The sequence below is a fragment of the Cricetulus griseus genome (genome assembly GCF_003668045.3).
Source record: "Cricetulus griseus strain 17A/GY chromosome 1 unlocalized genomic scaffold, alternate assembly CriGri-PICRH-1.0 chr1_0, whole genome shotgun sequence".
NCBI classification, from domain to species: domain Eukaryota; kingdom Metazoa; phylum Chordata; class Mammalia; order Rodentia; family Cricetidae; genus Cricetulus; species Cricetulus griseus.
Genome location: NW_023276806.1, coordinates 11892530 through 11907151, shown reverse-complemented (window position 1 = coordinate 11907151; position 14622 = coordinate 11892530). Strand labels below are relative to the sequence as shown.

General features: G+C 40.0%; 1 protein-coding gene across 15 annotated transcripts in view; it reads left to right on the top strand.

The window, feature by feature from the left end:
* Window positions 1-14622, top strand: part of LOC107979438 — a 48313-nt gene that overhangs the window by 7177 nt on the left and 26514 nt on the right. For all 15 annotated transcript variants that reach the window (XR_004771975.1, XR_004771970.1, XR_004771978.1 and 12 more), the window contains 2 exons: window positions 529-600; window positions 3640-3785. Coding sequence is in view for 4 of the 15 variants with exons in the window: in XM_027395939.2 (XP_027251740.1) it covers window positions 529-600; window positions 3640-3785 (218 nt within the window). In the remaining 11 variants the exon portion in view is untranslated. The remainder of the gene's footprint in view (window positions 1-528; window positions 601-3639; window positions 3786-14622) is intronic.

Sequence of the window (14622 nt, the reverse complement as noted above, 5' to 3'; positions counted from 1 at the left end):
TGCTATGGAAGCAAAGGGGAAGGGTCTCTGTACTTTGAGGTAGGCAGCTAGGCAGCATCAGAAGAAAAATGATCCACAGACTATTCACTTCAACCTAGTTCTAATATCCTCACAGTTAGTGAAAGTTCTTCTAGACATTGACATCAGAGTTACTAGTAAATTCTAAAAGTGTTTTGCATTTGAGACCGGCTTCTTTAACAGAATAGATATTTAGATATTTTAATATAAAATTATATAGCTTTTATCGTTTGAACCAAAATCCATATGTATCATTTTTAATGGCTGTATAGTTCTATTACATAGATGATTTAGAGTTCACCGAAATTGTTCCTTCTTTCTGTAACACATACCTCCAAGAACTACAGAAATGGCTTGCTAGTTAAGAGTGCTTGCTCTGCAAATGTGAGGATAGGAGGATCAGAGTTCAGAGCCCATCATCCCAGTAACAAGCAAGCATAGTTTTGGGCAAGTTTGTAATTACAGCTCTGAATGAAGGCAGGGTGATCTCTGGAGCCATCTCTTTTTCAGCCCAATGAAGAGCATGAACTCCAGGCTCAGTGAGAGATCCTGCCTAAAAGAAGTAGTGAACAGAACCAAAGGGTAAGACATTTGATGCTCTCTTCTGGCCTTCACATACAAACACAGGCATCTGTACCCACAGGCACTCATGTTCATAGACCTCACATATAAACAACACATTCACAAACATACCACATGCTAATATAAGTACAAATTAAAAAAATAAAAGAATTCGAGTAAATTGAGAATCTTGATCAAATAAGCTGTAGTCACAGGGGTCTTCTTTTGTTATTAATATTTATGGCATTGAAAACTTTAAAACTGGAAAGGAAAACCCCACTAGAGTGAATCTCCTGCTAGGTTAGTTCTACAGAGGTTTGCCTTGACATTCTGGAAAAAAATCTGTCCATAATGAAATAGAACAGCACATTTTAGGGACTGAGGTTTCTTTTGTGCTGGGAGACAGAAAATCCTCAGATGCTGTGTGTCTGTGAGACTGCTTCAGTCCAACTTGGTTAAAGATTAGGGAAGGAGAGTTCTCAAGTTGTTCTAGAGCTTATCAACCTTTGTAAAATCAGACTAGAGACTGACAAAAGAAGAGAGCACCCTTTCCATCTAGTCTGAGTTTGATCCAATTCAATAGGAAGCAAGGTTTAAGACCTACCCCTGCCCCTCATACTCAAGCAGCTTTATATCCTGGTCTGTGGCATCCTTGTATAGAGAACAAGGAAAAGCAAATGTCTGCAATCCTTATGAAGTTATCTTGGGCTCTTATTTACCCCACCGTCTACCTCAAAGACCCCTTTCTGACTTGTTTTAATACACTCTACAATTAGAAGGCAGACAGTTGAAGTTTATTTTCCTATCCAAGTTACATGTTTGTTGTGAGGCATTTGAAATTATGAAACATAGAGCCATTCCTTAGATAAAAACAATTTTGTAAAGAAGAGAAAGCTTGCCACATGTGGCCTTTAATGCCAGCAATCCAGAGGTAGAAGCAAACAGATTTCTGTGAGTCAAAGGCCAGCATGGACTACATAGTGAGTTCTAGAACAGCCAGGAATATTACACAGAGAATCCCTGTCTTGAAATACAAACAAAATGCCTTTAATCCCAGCACTTGGGAGGCAGAGTCAGGCAGATCTCTGTGAGTTCGAGGCCAGTCTGGGCTACAAGCTACAGAAAGAAACCCTGTCTCAAAAAACAAAACAAAAACAAAAAACAAAACAAAAACAAGAAAAGAAAAAAAAAGAAAGTTTGTGTGAAATAAAGAGAAAATATCCTAAATTGGAAAATGTGACTCTGCAGTGGGAAACTCAGGCATGAGGAGGTGGACAGGGTGAGGTCGCAAATATAGTAGTTACAGTTATGTTGAAAGAAGAGTTACTCTGCTTCCTCTGTGGAGCACCAGAATCTGGAAACCAGGGAGAGATGAAGTATATGACCATGACTGATGTCAACTAATCTCAGAATTAAAACAAGTGTCTGACCTGGTTAGCATTTAGAAGGCATGAAAGGGATGGGAGTTAGAAATCTTGGGACTGTGATTACAATTGGCATGAGAGTAGATGGCTTATCCTGACAGTGCATCATCCTGACAGTGACTCTGCCTCCTGTCATTCATATCATTCAAGGAGATTCTGGACAAGAATGAGATGGGACGGGGACAGAAGGATCTTCAAATCTGCCCTCTCTTTGACAGTCTATGCACTTGGGCTGGAGAAATGGCTCAGCCGTTAAAGGCTAGGCTCACAACCAAAAATACACAGTCAATGCACTAATTTGCAAGGCAGAGAAGGCAGAACTTTCTGTTAGATAATACAATATAGATATTGTAGAGGCATTAGCTGTTCTAATAGATGAGAGTGAAGCACTTCTCTTCATGCTAACCTGTTGGGATCATATAAGGAGTGTCAGTATTTGTGGGGCAGGACCACACACACTCATCAGATTCTTAAGGTGTCTATGTTACAAACAAATAATGACCACAGTAGCACAGAGTCCTTGATGAAATCCTGCACACTTACTGATCCTCATGTCTTATGTGAGGCCGTTGTTTTCTAATCAAAAACAAAATAGGGTGTAGTGGGCAATTACCAATACGGAGTCAGGTAGAAATGTAAGGGTATTTAATAGGGAAAAGCCTTACTTACAGAGCGACCTAGCCAGCCGGCGTGGCAGCAATCTGTACAGCAAGTACCAAAGTGAAACCGAAAGGGCAAACACAGTCACCCTACGTCCTCCTGACCACGCCCTCGCAAGCTTGTGAGGGCGTGGTCAGGCACACCTGTAGCCAGCCCCTAAGTAGGCGTGGCTACAGCTTCCCCTACAATAGGGCACAAAAAACATCTCGGGGTAGTTGGGTTCTGATATTGGGGATAATGAAAAGAGGGAGCTGCGGGAGTCAGGAGTGGCAGGAGTTACAGCTCTCTCGTATTGACTCAAAATGAAATCATATTCTTCCTCCCCTAGCTATCTTGCTGCCCATTACTACCAACTGAAACACTGTATCAGTTGGGAATCTCCAGAGAAACAGGGCTGAACCTCAAATATATACACAATTATATGCACACATGAACACATGCCCATAAACACACACACACACACACACACACACACTTTATCCTTATACTTTTATATGCAATCCTTAAATATCTTGCTATTTATTAGGTACATAATGGGTTGATGTATTCAAAATTAATAATAAGGTGCACATTGATTAATATACTTTAAGAGATTTGTAGTCAGGAATTGGAAAATGGGATTTGGGGAAATATTAGATTCAAACATGGAGGCAGAACAGCAGGTCAGGAACCAAACCGGGGTTCTGCTGAGGTACTGAGGCAGCACTCCCACTTTCTGTAAACTCCAGGGTTCATTCTTAAGTTCTTCAATGGATTAATGGGGGCACTAGACATTATCAGGTTTGTTCTACTTAAAAGCTGACTAATTATGAATGACAACCACCTATTTATCTATTTCACAAACACATTGACACTAGTACCAATTTCATAGCTGGATAATGTAGTCTAACCAAGTTGAGATAAAACTTGAATCACTTCACTTGTTACCTCTTAGCCCAGAAAACCTGAAGTCACTATATCTTCTTCCTCATAACAGTTGGTCACAATTTCAACCGAGAAGGAAATGGAGGAGAGCCATATTTAATAAAGGGGAAATGAAGGCAACTGGAATACCAGAGGAATGTTCAAAGCCTTTCCCACACTCTTGTCCAGTGTTGACTTCTTGGGATGAGTTGGCAATCAGTAAGTCATTTAAACCACATTCTAAATGGTGACATGACCAGGTTACTTCCATTCATTATATTTTGTGTTATGTGATTAGCTGTGTCTCATGTTTTTTAAATGAGCAGCATAATACTATTTAAACCCATTAGACTGTCTAAAAGGCTGGCAGATACAAAAACCCATTATTTTTATTCTTATGCATCTCATCACTATCCCAATAAAAATTGTCTCAGCTAGTTATGACTGTATAATGAAAACTTAGGAGTCACTTATTTTTCACTTGTCTTTGTCCTAAGTTTGGCTGTAGGTGCTCAACTTTCTTCACATCTACTCTCAGAGTATTCATAGTCCTGCTGCTTACAGATTGTCTGCGGGTTTGCCCTGTTTACATATAGCCTGAAACTAAGGGAATAGAGGCTGAAAGATGGCTCGGTAGGTAAAGTATTTATCATGTATCCACGAGAACCTGAGCTGGATGCTTAAAACTCATGTAAAAAGAAGCCAGGCATTGTGACATATTCATGTAACCCTAGCACCAAGAAAATGGAGATTCCCTGGGCCTCAGTGGCTAGCCAGCTTACTTATCTGGTGGATTAGGACAGTCTGAGGCACTGTCTGAAAAAGTAATGTAGACAGTGCCTAAGGAGCAGTACCAGAGGTTACCTTCTGACCTACAAATGCATGTGCAGACATGGACATATGCTTGTTCAAAGGCATCCTTACCCCCCCTAAAGAAATCCCTAAAATATGTAAATGGGGGAAGAATGGAAGCATGAGGTCATCTGGTCTTGGCGATGACACAATGTCACCTCTACTTTCCTTTGATTAGAAAGACAAGTTCCATTGATGAGGTGGGTGTTGACACTGTCTCTAGAAGAAAGGACTGCAAAGCCAAATTCCAAAAATCATGGATATGGAAAAGGGAAGAGCTGGCTAAAACACTGAATCTATTGTTTTTATGATGGTGCGTTAAATTTTCTCACCATTGTAGCAATTTTCTACAAACTTGGTGGCTCAGAATAACAGAATTGCGTTCTTTGTGTTCTGTGTTCTGGAAAGCAGACCTTGAGAGCATGTTAGTAGACTGAAATCGGGCTGCTGCTGAGTTGTTTTCTTTTGCAGGCTATCTAGGGAAGTTCATTTCTCATGACGTCTACTTTCTGTTGGTTGCCAACACTGCCTGAGTGGTGGTCCTATCCCTCTCGTATCATTTTCTCCTCTTCTATTGTGTTTTCTGTCTGTGGAATATTTGTTTCTCTTTAGAAAGACTCGTTTGATTGCATTTAGATATCATTTGGATCCTACTTTACTATACAGAGGCCCCCAACCTAAATCTTTCCATATATTAATTAGCTCATTGAGTTTTCAAAGTTTCTTTTGCTATTGTTTCAGTTGTCATCTTACCTTTCTTAAAGGAGAAAATTGGAGCAAAGGGGAGCCTGAGCTTGAACCCTCTTGGCTGGTGATAGCATCTCCCTTAACTGCTGCATTCTATCCTTTCTCAACCTTGCTTGTAAATCAACAGACACATGGATGGAATAGCACTCTCTAACTCTAGGAACTTTAAAGCTGAAATTTAATAACATGAAGCCAATTGGCTTCTTATACTGGAAGACACAGAACAAGCTTCAGAGAGTTTAGGGAGTGACAATAAAGAGTATCTCTGATGCTGTTATCAATTGCTCCAAAACTTTGGCTTGGGATCAATGACTAAATTCCTGTGTGACAGTCCCGTGGCTGTGGCCAGGTTCTGAGCAGAGTTTCTCACTATGATCACTCCCATTGTACAACTTTTCTTCAAAATGACTATGAAGTTGCAATTGGCACCTGATGGAGATTGTGTATTAGCTTCCTGCAGAAGTCTGTGCCAAAAAGCCTTAATATTGCACAGTCTAATAGAAAACAGAACAGTACAAAGCTGGCTAGGTTATTTTGAGCTAGTCATTTACCAGACTTATGCATTTGTTTAAACACACAGATATTTTCATGACTTAAATGTTAAGCTCTATAGCTTAGTTTCTGATTGGCCCTCCAGATTGGGGGGGGGGGTAGCTACACAGAGCATGTTTAGCATGTTTGCTGTTTTGGCTTAAATACTGACAAAAATCTAATTTCTGATATTTCTAAGACTCTAGCATTGCATGTGGAAGAGGAATCTAACCACATCTGGTGTGAGCCACGAGTCTCCAGAGAGTTTTCTAAATATTTTTATAGACTTTACCAGAAATTTTCTCCCTTTGCTCTTTAGCCTGTTTTTTTGAAGGACATTAATAGACACATATTTTAATCATCTGTCCAAAACAAATAGAAAATATCTTACATATATCCTGATTCCAAAAACTAGTTGATTCCAGATATGCTGAAGATTCTATATTACAAATTCAAAACAATGATTATTTTCCTCCAGATTTAAGTACATTTAATTTATTTTTTCAGTATTTTATTTTATTATTAAAATAGATTCTCCTCTCATACAATACATCCCACCCACAATTTCCCCTCTGTCCTCTGCTCCCCACCCCCACCCTCACCTCCTCATACATTTCCACTCATGAGAAATTCATCTGTAAGCCCAACAGGCTAACTGAACAGTGAAAAGTACACCCTCATTTAGGCTTCTGCTAGTCTCAACAAAAATAAGAAGAGGTCATGAATTCGGAAGGGAGTGGAGGAACATGGAAGGAGCTGGGTCAGGGAGATGAGGGGAGAAGGATGATGTAAGTAGTGCTGTTGTATGAAGTTCTAGAACACTTGAGTAAAATTAGTTTCAAAGGAATGGGTAACACATTCAGAACAAGACTCTTTCCTTCAATTTTTCCACTTCTGTTACTTAGTATCAAAGTTTTAGATTAATTCTAAAGAAAATTAAGAAGGTCTATCAAAATTTATCAGCACATTTTACCAAGGACAAAACTGGCAAAAATTCAACATGGTATATGAATCAAAGTATCATACGGGAGTAGTTATGTGTCTATAACCTGCCTGCCTGAATATAATTCACATATGCACACAAAAACTAAAACTAGTATATTAAGTTTAGAAGCTGTGTGTGTGTGTGTGTGTGTGTGTGTGTGTGTGTGTGTGTGTGTGTGTACATGCTGGAAGGTAATACTTAAGCATTTCAGGAGGATTGGTTGCTCTGCCAGGGATAATTACCATGAGGATGATTTAAGCTAAGCCTGCTCACAATTTAGGACTTAGACTTCCTCCCCTCCTCTAACTGATGCTCATGTCTGGGTAGTTATGTGGCTCTGATCTCGAGTCCCTTATCACCATGCTCCTGAAAGGAGCGCCCCCTCCATCGTGTCTCTGACTCTGTGTGCTTTCCTTTTTCACATTGATCACAACAAACTTTTACTTCATTGATATTCTCCTTAAGATGAGAGCCTGGTGGACCTCGGTGGTCAACGAGTATTTATTTTTCCTGCCAAGTCCTCATTTCATATTTCCATTCCAAATTTACATTTTTGCTATGCATGGAAACTTTAAGAGATGTTGGTTAAAACACAAAGATTCAGAAAACAAAATATTCTGAAATGAAGTTCATTTACAGTGAGAACAAAGTCCCAAAGTCCCAGCAGGAAAAATGAATTCTGAAGGCCACGTTTCTTTTTTTTTGTTGTTGTTGTTTTTTTTGTTTTGTTTTTTGGTTTGTTTTTGGTTTCTTATACTTGTTCTTCTTGCATAAATGTGCAGCCACTATGAGATCACTGGGTCATAAATATAACTATTCTCCTGGCATAGCCTCCAGTGTGAGTGTTCTGTTGACCTCAGAGCCTCCATTCCCTTTGCTGATTCTCCCGCTTGTGGGAACAATGTGAGGGCTGCCCAAGTGGATTCCATGCCTGCACACAGTCAGCTGGGCTGCAGCTGTCAACCTGAAGCATTAGAATTTTAACCAGCAGTGAATACCTATGACCTCTGAGCTGGTGATGTTGTCCTGTCTGTCACCTGTCCTGTCTGTTGTCCAGGGTTGGACATTTGCAAAGATAAAAACAATCATACCATCTTTTGACAACTTATGACAGAGTGCTAGGCATTCTTGAAGAATTGCGCCCTAACATTAGCCAGTGAGTGAAAAGTTTGTGTGGTCTTCCCATTTCTTCATTTAGTTATTTCCTAACTGAACCACTTAGAACTGACACATTCAGTGGGGCATCTGGCATGTCTTAAACACTCAGCAAAAGTTAGTTTTTAATTTTCATTCCACAGTTCCTTTCTTTCTTATATGCAGAGCTTTTGCCTGATTTTTGATTATATGTGATGTGTGTATTGGGATCAGCTTATCTTGGTGAAAGGGTTGCACTAGGAAAAAAACTAGTCATAATCTAATCAGTGTCGAACTTAATTCTCAACACATTGACAGAGGAAACCTTCTAGAAGAAATGGCTGAATGATTATATCCAGTGTGACTCTTTCAGTGTAAAACCTGATAAATATATAGACACTTGGAGTAGGGACCTTGGAGATTGTCCTACCCAATTTGTTTTCCTTTCTTAGCTTTGCCAATTTACTGGTGAGGAAAGAGCTAGGGAAACAAGGTGACAGCCTGCAGTCCGGTTATCCATATTGCATTTAAAAATGGCCTTCACAGCATGGGTGGTCAGGCTTAACCACTTCCTTAAGTACTTATTTAAGAAAGTGAACCTGTGCTCAAACCCAAAGGTGATGTCTTGGGTTATTGTAAGAAAGCCAGTGACTGTGTGAGGTTGCAAGCACAGATAAAATGTTATGGGAGACCTTAATGGAATCAACTAATCAGTGCCTGTCCACTGTATGAGAGTGCAGAGCCCAGCCATAAACTTGGCAGTTAAATTTGGGTGTGGACAAAATATGCAAACTCCTGATAGATTTCAGAAGTTATTCAACATTACTTTCTATTTCATGTAGTTTGGAAGTAATAATTGCATCTTTTGTAAATTATTAAATGTTCAAAAAACTTTATACTACTGAACATACAGTTCATGTGCTAGAAGCTTTGGTATTAAAGCAAATGTTAGCTACCCTAGCTTGTACAATTTGAATTAGCTATTACCTGTTAGTCCCTTTGGGTCCTTGTGTCAGCATTCTCCCTACCTGTTCTGTGTACTTGGGAATAAGTCTTAAGTGCCACCTTAGCAAGAGGTGATGCTGGAATCAGCCAGTGGCAATGGTGGGCAGGAGGATGAGAAAGCAAGGACACAATCACCGTGAAGTGACGCTTATGGCTGCCTCAAGCTTCAGTCAGCAGCCTGCTCTATGACAGACTTCTCCTCTCTGTCCATCAGCAGTGGGAAGTCTACTAATATTAATTTGGGGTGCTACACTATCATGAGTTATCTCCTGTTTTTTAAATAGTCCTTTAATTTTTTCTCAAACTATTTTAATCTGAATGTAACCTCTGATTCCTGCTACATCATCTCCTCATCCAGTCTTTGAAACAATTGCAGGAGTTAAAAGTCATTGTCATTTGCATTTAACATACAGCAATGCTGGAGCTTACGTAAATCAAACTCATTTGCCAAAGTCAATTGCTTTATAAATGACAATATCAAGACCAGAATCCCACTTTTTGTTCTGTCTCAAAAGTCCATAAACAGTTGAACACTCCATGTTCTTGCCAGCACTTCATATTCCCTGGGGTATTGGCTTCTCAAGAGCAGGTGAAGGCTGATTGATCCAAGAAACTGATGTAAGACCCTCGGAAAGCTGAGGCTTCCAGGATCTTAGTCTAGGACCATGGCCACCCCAATCACAGAAGGGAGGCGAAAGCTTGATGCAAATTGCATGCGGTTTTATTGTAGTTTAACGAGCTAACCCCATGTTAGCTCTGGTCTTTGATCCACCCGTCTTGTCGGATGGCTAGCAAAGACAGTTTGAAGCCGCTGTGTACAGATCTTTATAGGGCAGCATTAGGGGAGTGTCTAGGGGTACGCACAGATTCAGGATTGGTGTGCCTCCAGGCTTGGAGGGTTTGCCCTGTGTTGATTGGTCAACTGGTTGTTATGGCCCATAGGCCCTCCCAGGGTGGTTGCTATGCTCTCTGAGTCATTGCTGTGCGCTTGTCCATAAAGCACACCCAGAGCCATAAAGCATAGCACCACCAGCTAACTTCTGATTGGTTCCTTGCCACGAGGCAGGCATCTGACCTCTAAGTGACCAAGGCAAGGTTATGGCAAACTCGTGTTCAGCTGTTATGGCTGCTGAAATGGGGAGCTGGCCCCTTCACTGAGACTTAGTATGTACATATTAGGCAATATTTTCTAAATTTTCTTCCCCAATACAATTATATTTGATGGTTATTTTTAGGGAAGCATGAACATCATTTAATATAGTTGTTCACATCACATCATTTTAACATACTGTTTTATTATATGACAATAATCTTACTTCTCATAAATTGGAGCCAAAGAATTGCACATAGTGAATGATCAAAACTCTGTTGGTGTGTGGTAAGGGAGAGGGACTATGACTTCATGAGTAAGTCTGAAGAATTGTTCCGGTTGATTTCTTTAGTTCTCTCTGCTTTGCTCTCTCTGAGAGTCTCTATAATGTAAAGAGCTCCGGGACTCTGGCTACAGATGAAAGAGGTGGAGTTTTTGTTTTCTTTTGTTTTGAGAGAAGCTGACGGGAGGTTGGAGTGTTTTGCTGTGTTTTGAATTTAGCTCTTTTCCTGCATTACAGAATCTGATTTCCTAGAGAAAAGTTCAGCATCTGTTTTGTGATTTGATGAATGGCTTTGAGCTGTTAATTTAATTGCTTCCTAGTAAGACACTAATGACCTTTTTGTTCCACTAAATACTAGTGTGTTTAGTTATAAATTAACCATAACTAAACACTTGGAGCTGTAATACTTAACAAATCATATCACTCAGGTTCAGGTTGTAGCCACTTCAGTTGGCATTAAAATGGGCTGTGGATTTAGCTTCTAAAATCTGAAGTATGGGGGAAGGCATTAAATTTTCTCATCGTAACAAAGTCATGAGAAAAGCACAGTGCAATATGAGTAGACAAAGAGAGCAAAATGGAGAAAAATCTCAATAGCTTTGTAGGTCTCAGGAATCTCACTTGATATGTTCAGATGAGAAGTTAGAGAGCTGGATTTTAGGTATTTCTACTCCTAAGTACTGGAAAGCTTTTGTTCTTTGGGTGACCACCAAGCATAGAGTAGGTAAGACTAGTGTAGTTCAAATAAAGTTTGGGGCTCTCACAATTATTTATTAGTCACCCAGTTTCAAATAATCTTTCGAGACAGAGTTCATGTTTATAAGTTTTGTGGGAATAAATACCAGTGTGCCACTTTCCTGGCTCCTTTGGCATAGTGACTGAGTGTCGGTTTGATTGGTAATTGAAAATAGGCCATTGCAGCTCCCTCTGGGCCTTTTCTGGCTTCCTCTTGGAGTACTTCCAGGTAGGATCTTCTCCCAAAGGCTTTCAATGAGATGGGGGAGGCCTCAGAAAGCTGAGTCCGCCTTTGCTAACTGAATGCCTGAAACTGCTCAGAATGTCTGAGCAGTTGGGAGGTTTATTCTCTGCCTTCTCTGGGACAACGGTTTCTCATCAACTAGGAATTTACCCCAAGCTCCAAGATAAATATTTTTAGAAACCAAATGATATTTGATTTTCTATAAACTGAGACGAAGATAAGGTGTATGTATGGGAAAGAAAAAGGCAAGACTTTCACTCTCTACTTCTAGCTGAGGCATATTTGGTTCTGCCAAAGTGTCTACAAATGGAAGAACTGTTGAAAGCAGCTTGTAGCTTGAGGAAAGGGCTGTTTCTGGAAGGCGGCTGCCTAGAATGGAGGACTCCCACACAAGGACTTGCTTTTAGGCCAAGGTCAGTATGAGAAGCCAAGAAACACACTTTACCTTAAAATGGACCAAGGTCATTAAAACTGAATGATTGAGATGCCAATGCTGAAGAGAATGAAAGACAAAATAGTAGGTTTGGACACTTAGTAGTTTCTTTTTCTTAATTGCCCCATATTCAAACCAACATTTCAATGACAGTATTATGCTGTCGGTGATGGGATAGCTAATCACTGAGTTTAAATTAGAATCCTTTTAAATAAAGTCACTGAGGACTGATAATTGTTAACCCCAGCCTCCATATCTCTTTAGCTGTTATACAAGAATATTAACCACCTTTTAAAATAGTGTTTTACATTTTTCTGGAGAGAGGTGTTACTGAGTTAGGACTTGCCCACCTTTCTTCATGTTAAACATGGCCATGCAGTTCATATTAGGAGTGGATTTAATGGCTTTCAAGAGGAAACTCTACACTGAACATGAGATCTGTCAGCAAACACTGGCTAAAACCAGAGTGAGACTGATTTGAACAGTCTTATTATTGCCCCCACAGTCCTTCCAGCTGCTCTTCCTAGCTCAGATTCCGATTGTTTGTTCCGACCTCAAACCTTTGCTTCAAGGCAGATGAAGTTACTTTTCTGCTCAAAACCTCTTAAGGGTTAGCCGGTTAAATCTTAAAATAGCTTTCAAGTTCTCCCGTTATCTTCTCCTACTTCTCCCTGCTCTCCCTCTTGACTCTCTTGGCAGTTCTGTCCAGCCACTCTGGCCTTCTCAACATTTATCAATGGTGTTGGAACAGGGCAGAACTGTAAATTATGTGAACACTCAGACATTACAATCGTTACAATGTTTTCTCTCATATTCTTTAGCTTTTCACTCAAATACCACCTGTTCACATGGTTAAACTTGCCAGACCTGTGTCCAGCTGGAGTCTTCACAAATCTAATATATTAAGAGTTAATTGACCTGCAATGGTTTAATTTTTTCAGGTTCTGTAAGATTTATTAGATAAGATGAGGGTGGTATTTGTTTGAAGCAATTATCTCCCCCACACCACCCGCCCCCTCCCAGCCACCAGTTCCTTCAGCTAATCTTTTCTGATGGCTCTATACTGCATGTCATGAAGTTTACCAGTCTTCTTTGCCTCTTTAATCTTCTTCTTCTTCTTCTTCTTCTTCTTCTTCTTCTTCTTCTTCTTCTTCTTCTTCTTCTTCTTCTTCATCTTCTGCTTCATCTTCTTCATCTTCTTCATCTTCTTCTTCTTCTTCTTTTCTTTTTTGTTTTTTTGAGACATAGTTTCTTTGTACAGCTTTGTAGACCTGGCTGGCCTCGAACTCAAAGAGATCCTCCTGCCTCTGCCTCCAGGGTGCTGGGATTAAAGGCCTGCCTGCTTTTTTTTTTTTTGGACCTTTTTAACATTCAGAGAGAACAGAAATCTGTAACTTCCAGTCTCTTTGAAAGAAAGGGTTTCCTCCAGCATTAGCCAGGGTCCTCCCATGGCTACTGGGTGGTATTGGTTGCACTAATTGTTGTTCCAGGGTTTCTAGCCAATGACTCAAGATAAGAAAAAGACCCCAAAAGCAATCATATTAAAAGAGAAGGTGTCAACCTCATATCTATGAGGAAATGAGGTGAACACTGTAAAACTAGACTAAGAATGAGGCCTAGAAAACTGTAGGATAAAAGAACAATGTACAAAATCAAGTTTGCTTCTGTGTAGTACCAACAAACAACAGAAACAAATATTTAAAGTCTCCATTAATATGAGACAGAGAAGATGAAATGCTTAGGGAAAAATCTGAAGAACAAAATTCACAAAAGTTGTACCTGTGGCTTTGGACATATTATTCCAAAACATGATATCCTGACATTACAGAAAACAGCCCCCTAACACCATGGCCATTTTGCACCCTCTTGTCTGAAACAAACAAGACTCATTTCGGAAGTGGCTGCCCTATGCTGAGAGGAAAAGAGCAATCTGTGTCTGAGGATTCAAAGACTCAGAGAAGACCCAGAGGAAGCCCACCTTGAAGACATTTATTTACTTTAAGAAGGGTATAAAAGCAATTCATTTATGAAGTCTTCCTAAGCAATGTTGTGTGGGATTAATAAACTCCTGTTCCCAGCACGTGTGCCTCTGGGCACACGAGTGTGTGCACATCTACAAACACACACACACACACACACACACACACACACACACACACACACGTGAGAGAGAGAGACTGAGACAGAGACAGAGAGACAGAGTGAGAGAGACAGACACACCCCCCCACACACACATGTGAGAGAGAGAGACTGAGACAGAGACAGAGAGAGACAAACATAGAGAGAGACAGACACACACACACACACACACAGATAGAGACAGAGATAGAGACAGAGAGACAGAGTGAGACACACACACACACAGTGTGAGAGAGAGACTGAGACAGAGACAGAGAGAGACAAACATAGAGAGAGACAGACAGACAGACAGACAGACAGGCAGACAGACACACACCCCCCCCACACACACACACAGAGAGAGAGAGAGAGAGAGAGAGAGAGAGAGAGAGAGAGAGAGAGACTGATTCACACTTACAGACATGCATTATATACAAATAACAACTCCAAATGTGTCTGAGGCTTCAATGTAAAAACTTAGGAGAAAATATATTTGTCTCAAAGTTAGATAAAGTTCTTAGGTGCAGTATCAAATTCATGTTTAATAAAGCAACGGGTTTTCTAACTGGACTTCATTAACATGAAAAGATACTGTTCAAACATATTATGGGAAAATTATAGAGCAAGACACACATAAGGGAAGAAAGTGCTTGCTAGACATATGTCTGGTGAGAGACTTACCTAAAATATATGAAGAAATTTCAAAGTTCAATTGTAAAACAGCCAAACAATATTCTAAAAGTGGTAAAACTTTGAATAAGCATCCCATCAAAAAGAGATAACTCACATAAACATACAAATTTGATTAGTATCATGGCTATTAGGCAACTGCCAACTGAATACCAATAAAGAAAATACCACAGGTACAATAGTCTATGTTAAAATTTCTGATCACATTA